Here is an 8637-nt window from a genome sequence, read left to right as displayed (position 1 = left end):
GCCCCTCCGCCCCCCATCACCGCAGCGCCTCCGGCCTTCCTGAGCGCTGCACTGCGCATGCGCCCCGCCGCGGTGCCCCGGAAGCGGAAGTGGGCATTGGAGGCGCGGGCGCTTCGAAGCGGAATGGCGGCCTTCAGCACCCCGCTGGGGCCGGGCCGGCGGGGAGCGGCGGGGAGCAGCGCCAGGTGAGGCGGCTCCTGTCCGTGTGGGCCGGTGTTGGAGCTGGTTAACCGATCGCCTGAATGGTTTCTCTCCGTTATGTTCACGTGCAGTTCTGGCTCAGGCCTCAGGCCACCCGTCTTCAGAGCGCTGCTCTGCGCGTTGCGTATTTGTCTTGTAGGTGTGAGTAACCCGTGTAATTAAAAGAAGCCATCTTCACGTTGCTCGGCAACCGCGCAGTGGGTTTTCCGGGTGGATAATTTCTGCTTTCTGTCCGAAAATAGCATAAATCGGCCGGCAAAGCAGCGTTCTGAGAGCCTGGAAGCACAGGTCTACATTAAATCCCCCACGTGAGACAGGAACCCAGCTGTGTTCCTTCTGATGCCCGTCACCAGCCTGAACTCAGCCCCACACCTCGCAGAGCTGATGCTTCCAAACGCTTCCAGCCCTCAGATACTGGCAGCCATCGATCACTACACGAGTATTTAACACGTTGTTACAGACTTTAATATCCAAGTTCAGCTTCTCAGCCTATTTCAGACGTTTGGTGTCTTTTCAGCATATCTTTGCTGTGTTTTCAGGATGTGTTCGGGATCTCAGCCCAGCAGAGCTGCAGATCTGTGTGTTCCTGATGTTCCTTTGCTTCTCATGTTTTTCAGCCATGCTCTGCACTTCTCGTCCAGCAGCGATGATGAATTTGAAATGTGTAAGTAACAGCACACGTTGATTTGTTCGCTGTATGAGTGCAAAAAGGAAGGATCCATTTCTATCTGGGTGCAACAAAGTAGTTTTTTAAGGAGATTTTTCTTCCGAGAGAAGAAGCTTCTTTGCTACAGTGCTGTGCTGTGTCAGTGCACCACAGTGACAGCTTTTGAATCTCCTGTCTCAGTTCTGGATGCTTTTTGCCTTGCATTGTGTGTGAGGCTCTTTTTGTTCTTCTCAGCTGTTGGCTGTTAACAGCTCCTGGCATGGAGCTTTTTGCCCCTGTTCTGTCTGTCCCCTGCCTCTTTCCCAGTCTGTAGTGTGTAACCATTTTCTCTGAACATTGTCTGTTCCAAGCATGTTCCTAAACTGCTCAGGATTCCCTCAAGTCACAGAACTTGTGTGAATCTTAACCACTCAAAGGGATGTTTTTGGCTAGGGATGTATTTTGACCTATATATGCTGGGTTCCACAATGGTGCCTTCCTAGCTTTATAGCGTGAGAGTGAATAATGAAAGAAATTCTGTCATCATCTTCAAGGGTTTGAGAGGTGGTTGGTTTGGGGTGGGTGTGTTTTGTTTTTTGTTTTTTTTTTGAGACCACAGGCTGAATTTTTACCAGCTGTAAGCTTTCCCTTGTAAAAACACATAGCAGAATTATCACTGGGATGTTGTTCTTCATTAATTGCTTATCGTTTCAGTTTTAGCAAAAATGAAAACTCCCAAATCAGTCTCCAAAAAGGAGGATTCAAGGTGGGTGCTGCAATGAAATGCTTTCCGTTTTCACTTCTTGGTTTTCTCATTATGTCTACTATTCTGAGCATAGAAAGTCAATTAAAAGTTTTAGTAATTCGAAGGCTGATAAATCCATGGGAGTGAGAGCAGACAGAGGAACTGGTACCTGTTCCATCTGTGTGTTCAGGTCCTGTAAGATGGGATGTTTGGAATTGTCCATGTTCTCCTGTTCCTACTAATGGGATTAGTTGGTAACTCTTGTGAGCAGCTGGTGCTGTTTTGCTGTTAGGTGGCCTTTCTGGTGGCTGCCTTTCTAATAAGGCAAAGTTACTCCCCTATTTTGCTGCTTATGCCTACCATTGTTTTATTATTGCTTGTTTTACAGTTTGAAGGACTTCATCAATGACTCGATGGATGACTTCTTCTCGGACTTTAAAATGAAAAAGAGCACAGCAAAGAAGGGCAAGTAATTGTGCATCAGCAATACAGAGTAGGACTTCTGCTGGGTCAAAAGGTAGCATTCATTGCTGAGGTCGTGACTGCTGCAGGCTGTGAGAAGCAACGGAATGATTTCTGAAGGAACAGCCAGGGCCAGGGAGAAGGGGGAGGAAACAAAATGACCTGGAATCATAAATAGTCATCTGTGTTAGAGCTGATCTGAGCTATTGCTCTTGATTAGTCAAAGCTGAGGTGCCAGAAGCCTCATTGGCAAGCATGTGCTCTATGCTGTAGGCTGTGTTCTGATCAGCTAAAGGCTGAGCATTTCTTAAATCACTTGAATTACCTGTTTCTTGTTCTTAATTTCATAAGGCTTTAATATTCAAGATCCAGCTATATTCTTACATGCATTTTATTAGCAGGAATAAAGATGATGTAAGGCTTGCTATTTGCATCTGGCAGGATTGCCAGGCCTGATGGCAGATGTATTGGAAAAATAAAAAGTCACAGTTCAGTTTCCATGAATTTACATCTTTCAGTGACGTGCAGCATGTAATAAAGGCACTGCAGACTCTGTCCTCTGTTTTCCTATCTTTCAAGAATTCTTTTAGTGCTAAGGCAGAGTCAGATACCTGACGTGCCAAAACCTTGAGCAGTTTCTTTTGAATTACAGCACCAAAAGATCTTCGGACCCCAAAGAAGCTGACGACTTCAGAGAAGGAAAATGCTTGCTGCAAAGAGCTGCAGTATCCAGAGGTTCTGAGTGACACTGATGATTCTGTGTTTGTGGACAGCCCCTGGCAGGAACACCGACATGGAGGAGTGAAGGACCTGAAAGACAGTTGGAAGTGCCTAAAAGTGCCACCTCCACAAAGTGGGGAAGAATCGGCAGCCAGAGGGAGTGTGGGCTTCCTTGCTGGGAGGGCAGAAAGAAGCTGTGAGGGGAGCACAGGAAATAAAACATCAGCCACGCCACCCCGACAGAGTGCAGAGTTACAATCAGATAGCTCAGATGGTGAGTTTGAATCGTTAATAGAGAGGATAAGGAAACGGAATACGCCCCGGAAATCCATCTTAAGCACAAGTAAAGCTGTCTACCAGCCGAGCACAAGAGGTAAGAAATGGTTCCTGGCTGACTTGCAAGCTGTCTTTTTGAAGCAATGATTTCTTTCATCAGTGTTTGTCACCTGATGGCTGCACTCCTGACTCTGTGGCCATGAGAAATGTTGTGACTTTTCCCTCTGAACTAGAGAACATCAAGCCGCTCTGTGAAGGTGCCCAGTCCTTGGGTGGGAAGGGAGTCAAGATACCAACATCAAAATCTGTTTCACTTCAAGAAACGCCTTCCAAGATAACGGCTTCTGTCAGAATTCCTAGGAGCGAATCTGTCGGTCGCTCACAGTCAGAGAGAAAGTAAGTAGTTCTCCATCTTTCCTATAATCTAGGACCATTATAGATGGATGACAAGGTGCTGAGTGCTTTGCTTAGCGTGGCATTCTGGTTTTTCTACTAATTACAAACTTCTGCTACCTGATCAACATTTGTTAATTGGTAATTAAGTGGAAGCCAAGGCCATTAGCCTCAGGTATGACCAGGAATAATGAGGTATCTCCGACCTTCAGTGAACGATGGCATCTTTTCTTGTAGGCTTAACGTGTGCTCAGTGCCTGGCTGCTTCTTACAAGATCTCTCAAGTCCAGATTCCCAGTATGTGAAGTATTTCAAGAAGAGTAAAGAGGAGCTGACGCAGAAGCTTTACCGTCTCTATAACAGCACCATCTTTGAGCAGAAGGTTGGCTTTAAAATCAAACAAAAAGAAACGCAAAGCAACTTACATTTTTATAGCTAGGAAAACCTAGTCAGTGTTGCTCCTCGCTTTTTGATGCGATTGCTCTGTGCCTTCTTCAGTTAATAGAAGTTCTGTGTTACAGTAATGGCTTCTGATTCTGTTAGTTCAAGCAATTTCTTTGAAAGGGATTTTTCAGCACTGTGATGCAGCAGTTTTCAGCTTGGCTCGCTTTCCCAGCTGTAACAGTGCCCCATCCTTAAGTGAGCAGATTGGGTGGTGTCCAGCAGGATCCTTCCTTGATGAGACAAACTGCAACATGAGGCTGCCTTGGATGAGTTTCATCTTTGAAGAGGTGACTGATGTTTGCGTATTTTGTAGCACCTGCATGGTCGTGATCTCCACCTGCCAGGAGCAGGCAGCTGTGTCCTTATGCTGCTGAAAGAAGCTCAGAGCCACCTCCCATCATTGCTCAGTCAGCCCGTGGTGAAGGAGCACGTGCTGGCAGACTGCAGCATTGCCACATGCTAATAGCTAGTGGTAGCACAAGCAGGTCTGCTAGCTGTCATCTCTCTTGCTGTTACATTCCCAGCTTCCCACCATGTACTTGCATGGTGCTCAGCTGAGCTGCTTCAATCTGCTCAAAAAAGTAGAGTGTGAGCTGGAGCTGGGAGACAAGTCTGCAGCAGGCAGCACTTTGTGTGGCTCGAGCTGCTTCAGAGCTGCTGCAGCCTCTTCACCTTCCCTAACATGGCTGTAACAGTTCCCAGCCACAAAAGGAAGAAATGCTGTTCCTTGCTTGCAGCTGACCATGGGCACGTGCTGGGGAGCAGCCACCAGAGAGCTGAAGGATAGAAGCACTTCCCTTTGGTGTCAGGGGCTGTTGCCTTGTGCTTGGTCATGCTGCATGCATTTCTATGGCACATTCCTGTCTGCTATCCCAGAACAGACTGAAAAGCTGCTTATCAGTTCACATAAAGCTGAGCTGAGCGGGCTCACCGTTGCTGAAAGACTTCCAGTGCTTCAGCCCCGTCCCTGTGCTGACAGGAACCACTTACTTAAACTCACTTAATTCAGATGTGAGAAAACTGTCAGCAGAAGAAAAAGAGGTAACCAAGATAGTTATGATGAAGGCTTCTAAAACCAGGAGCAGCACAGAGGATAAGCAGAAGGTGATTATTCATCCTGCAGTGTGAAGGTACACCAAGCAAAAATAGCACCTTGCAAGTTCAGAACAATCAAAGGCAGATGGTACTTGACATGTAAATTAAGCTCCAGAACTTCTGATCACACTATTATGGATGCTACAAATTCATACATATTGAAAAAAGGCAATGCACAAGAAAAATCTGGGAGGCTGTTTAATGCAAAAGAGCCACCTCAGGATCAGTGAGGCACTGCATTGCAAGGGGCAGCAGCTGGGCAGAGGCTGGCAGGGGAGGGCCTGAGGCATTCCTCACCTGTCCCTGTGTTCCCTTTAAGCAGCATGTTGGCCACACTTAGAGGCTGAAGGGGGGACCCAAGGGACTCTTGTCTCATCCCACATTGCGAAAGTCCCCTGCTGGTTGTAGACATGCAGGTGAGAGAGGAAGAAAGCCATGGAGAGTGGATGTCAGCCATGGCATTGTGAAAGGCACGAGTAGAGACGTACTGTGCTGATCATGTAGTACATATGAGGGGAAGCTGAAGGCCTGAGAAAGATCAAAGAGGTAGGAGAGGGTGAATTATACATGTACTGCTTTGTCTTTCAGTTACCAGAGAAAATGGTAATAAACTGGAACAAAAAAATGAGAAAAACAGCAGGATACTGTGTGACTGGGCAGACAAAGGGCCCCGAAGCACAGCGTTACGCTCGGATCGAGCTGTCAGAGAAAGTCTGCGATTCTGCAGGTAGGTAAAAGAAAATCGGTGCTGATTCATCTTTAGGAAAGCATGCTGCAGAGATGAAAATGTGAATTGGAGGAGACTGAGCCCTGCTATGAAATGCATTGCCTTAAACATCTCCACTAATGGTATTGCTTGTCCTCACCACCCTTCTAAAAGCCTGGGCCGATTTCAGAAATGTGAGAGCAGAGATGTTTGTGCCAACCTCAGTGGTTTGTTTATCTTATTGACTTAAAGGCATCCAGTAGATGTTCTGTAATGTCACTCTAAGAAACTGATGTCACCCATCAATGCTAGGCACCTCTCCTGTGCTGTCATCTAAGACTGAGCTTTGCTAGCTGCCTTTCAGCTCAACGCATTTTACCTGTTATTTTTAGAGAAGGCTCTGTTGTGGATTTATTACACAGAATCACAGAATTGTAGGGGTTGGAAGGGACCTCCAGAGATCATCGAGTCCAACCCCCCTGCCAAAGCAGGTTCCCTACACCAGGTAGCACACGTCGGCATCCAGGCAGGTCTTGAACATATTCTCATTCTGGCAGCTACCAAATAACATCTGTCAGCAAACAGAACATGGAAAGCTGCAGTTTGGGGGCTCTGTGCCTGTAGTTCCCTACTGAATCTACTTCTTTTCCTTCACCTCTGAAGGGAGAGGCCCTGCATAAGAGAGGCAGTGTCAGAAGCGTGAAGCAGCGAGGTGGGGATGGAGGTTCAAGATTCCCCATTCCTGGCTGACATCCGTGTCTTCTCTTCATCCCAGATCGCCTTCGAGACACGCTGATTCATGAGATCTGCCATGCAGCCACCTGGCTCATCAACGGCGTCCGCGATGGGCACGGCCGGTTCTGGAGGTTCTATGCCAATAAATCAGCTGTGGTTCACCCAGAACTGCCTGTGGTAACACGATGTCACAGTTATGAGATCAAGTACAAATTCACGTATGCATGCGTTGTGTGCAAAGCCACGTGAGTAACGTTTTGATCTTGCATGTGACTGTGCATTAACTTCTACCTCTAATTTGTTTTCTGGGCCTACAAGTTGGTTCTGTTGACATTGGGTAACCTTGTGAATTTATTTGACCAGTTGTCCCTGATGATCAACACCGATTCTGTTACAGGCTTTTTGTTAGAGGATGCTATCTCCAACTCTGGGCATGTACTGAGACAGGAATAATAACACTTATGGGCCTGCACTGCCTGCGTGTGGCTCATGCCTGTGAAATGCCTGCCACCAAACCCTATGTTGCTGCAGCAATAGGTAGAAACAAGGCATTCCATTTTTCACTTACAGGGTGGTGAGGCACTGGCACAGGTTGCCCAAGGAGGCTGTGGATGCCCCATCCCTGCAGGCATTCAAGGCCAGGCTGGAGGTGGCTCTGGGCAGCCTGGGCTGCTGGTTGGTGACCTGCACACAGCAGGGGGTTGGAACTGGAGGAGCATTGTGCTCCTTTGCAACCCAGGCCATTCTATGATTCCAAGCTCTTCTGAAATCAAACCACTCTGTGTTTAATTAAGTCTGATTCTATGAAAACACAGAGACCAACCTCCTGGTGTCAGACTCTAGAAAACTGCCTGTAGCTTTTATAGCACTGCCTGTAGCTTTCATAGTGCTTCCTGCACGTGAAATCCAAGCACTTCTTCCTCCGTTTCAGGATTGGCCGCCACTCCAAGTCCTTGGACACGGAGCGCTTCATGTGCGCGTTCTGCGGGGGGCGGCTGGTGCTGAGCCAGCCCAAGGATGGCACCCCTGCCAGGACCAACCTCACACCCTTTGCAAAGTATGTCAAAGAAAACTATGGTCTGACTAAAAGAGAGCAGCAGGGTTTGAGCCACGCCGAAGTGATGAGGAAACTCAGTGCTGATTTTGCTTTGAAAACGAGGCTTGAAGATTCCTTGTAGTGGTGTGCTACATTTGCTGCTTTGATGCCGCTCAGTTTTTCTGTGTGGCAGGAAATAGATGAGCCTGGAAATAGATGAGCCTATTGTGGAACCTGTGAGTGTGTGTTGTAGAGGCTTCCAGACCACTTGTATGCTTTGGATTTCAAAACCTCCAATAAAGACCCCAAGGCCTTTTCTAAACTGGGCAAAAGTGAGTAAAGAGTAACGATGATGATGATGGCAAGTCCGTGGTGACGATGCACAGATCAGTCAGGCTCCCCCTCTTAGAAGGTGGACCCTTCCTTGGACACAGCTGTTAATGTTTGTGGTTTTCTGATCAGTGTTTATGCTCAGTGCTTCACAGCAGTCTTCCTTGTGAGCCATGGGTTTATTTTTTCACCTGCTCAGTGGTACAGATGCTGTACAACCTTCTGTGTGCTGGCCTGCCTGGGTCTGCCAGAAGCAAACCCAGGTACCTGAGCAGCCATCTGATTGTGTCTGGGTGACTTCTGGGCAGGGTAAGAGGCAGACCTGAAGAAAACTTCAACATGAGTTCAGTTGTCCTCCCAAGGAGAGTTCATCTGAGTGATCCTTGGCTGTTCTTGTTAAAAGCAATAGCTAAGCAGTGCCTTGACTCCGGTAGCAGGAGGTTTTGCAAAGTTGTCTGCTTCCTAGCGAGATCAAAATGCTCTGGTTAAATTTGGACTTCAGTTTTGTCTCTGTCACTATTGTTTTTTTACCATAGAATGTGAAGATCCAGTCTGATGATGTAACTTTTCATGCAGAGCATGATTAAATTAGTCACGGTGTTTGTGTGTGCTGTGAACAAATCCCTCAGGTGTTACTTTGGAATAATCAATAAATGGCTTTTCATAACGACGTGTCAAAGTGAAGCAGGCTCTTCTGTTCCAGTTTAACCCAGGCTGTGTAGCTTTGCTATGTGAGGTTTTTTCCTAGGTCACCCTGCTAGCTGAGCTGGGCTCTGACTGCCTCCTGTGCTCTGTGAACACCCTCATCTTGTGTGCCTGGAGGGCTGCAGGAGGACAGAAAGCAACTT

General features: G+C 47.3%; 1 protein-coding gene across 2 annotated transcripts; it reads left to right on the top strand.

The window, feature by feature from the left end:
* Nucleotides 1-37: 37 nt before the first annotated feature.
* On the top strand, nucleotides 38-8487 carry GCNA (germ cell nuclear acidic peptidase). Of its 2 annotated transcripts, none has more exons than XM_048959847.1 (10): nucleotides 38-185; nucleotides 741-865; nucleotides 1562-1613; nucleotides 1981-2057; nucleotides 2707-3147; nucleotides 3284-3446; nucleotides 3681-3825; nucleotides 5571-5709; nucleotides 6464-6668; nucleotides 7355-8487. In XM_048959847.1, exons 1-10 carry the CDS (start codon nucleotides 58-60, stop codon nucleotides 7599-7601), a joined length of 1722 nt encoding a protein of 573 aa, XP_048815804.1. In that variant the 5' UTR covers nucleotides 38-57; the 3' UTR covers nucleotides 7602-8487. The 2 variants fall into 2 exon arrangements, with proteins under 2 accessions (XP_048815804.1, XP_048815805.1); XM_048959848.1 differs by having other exon boundaries at nucleotides 819-865; nucleotides 7355-8486.
* The last annotated feature ends 150 nt before the right edge of the window (nucleotides 8488-8637 follow it).

Source organism: Lagopus muta, chromosome 13 (assembly GCF_023343835.1).
Source record: "Lagopus muta isolate bLagMut1 chromosome 13, bLagMut1 primary, whole genome shotgun sequence".
In the NCBI taxonomy this organism is placed as follows: domain Eukaryota; kingdom Metazoa; phylum Chordata; class Aves; order Galliformes; family Phasianidae; genus Lagopus; species Lagopus muta.
The sequence above is the reverse complement of the archived record's forward strand: the minus strand, read 5'-3'. Positions and strand labels throughout refer to the sequence as shown.

Coding starts and splice junctions, on each gene's coding strand:
- GCNA (XM_048959847.1), top strand. CDS start 58: ATGCGCCCCGCCGCGGTGCCCCGGAAGCGGAAGTGGGCATTGGAGGCG. Junction 2,058..2,706: donor AAAGAGCACAGCAAAGAAGG/GCAAGTAATTGT, acceptor TTTGAATTACAG/CACCAAAAGATCTTCGGACC. Junction 3,148..3,283: donor CTACCAGCCGAGCACAAGAG/GTAAGAAATGGT, acceptor CCTCTGAACTAG/AGAACATCAAGCCGCTCTGT.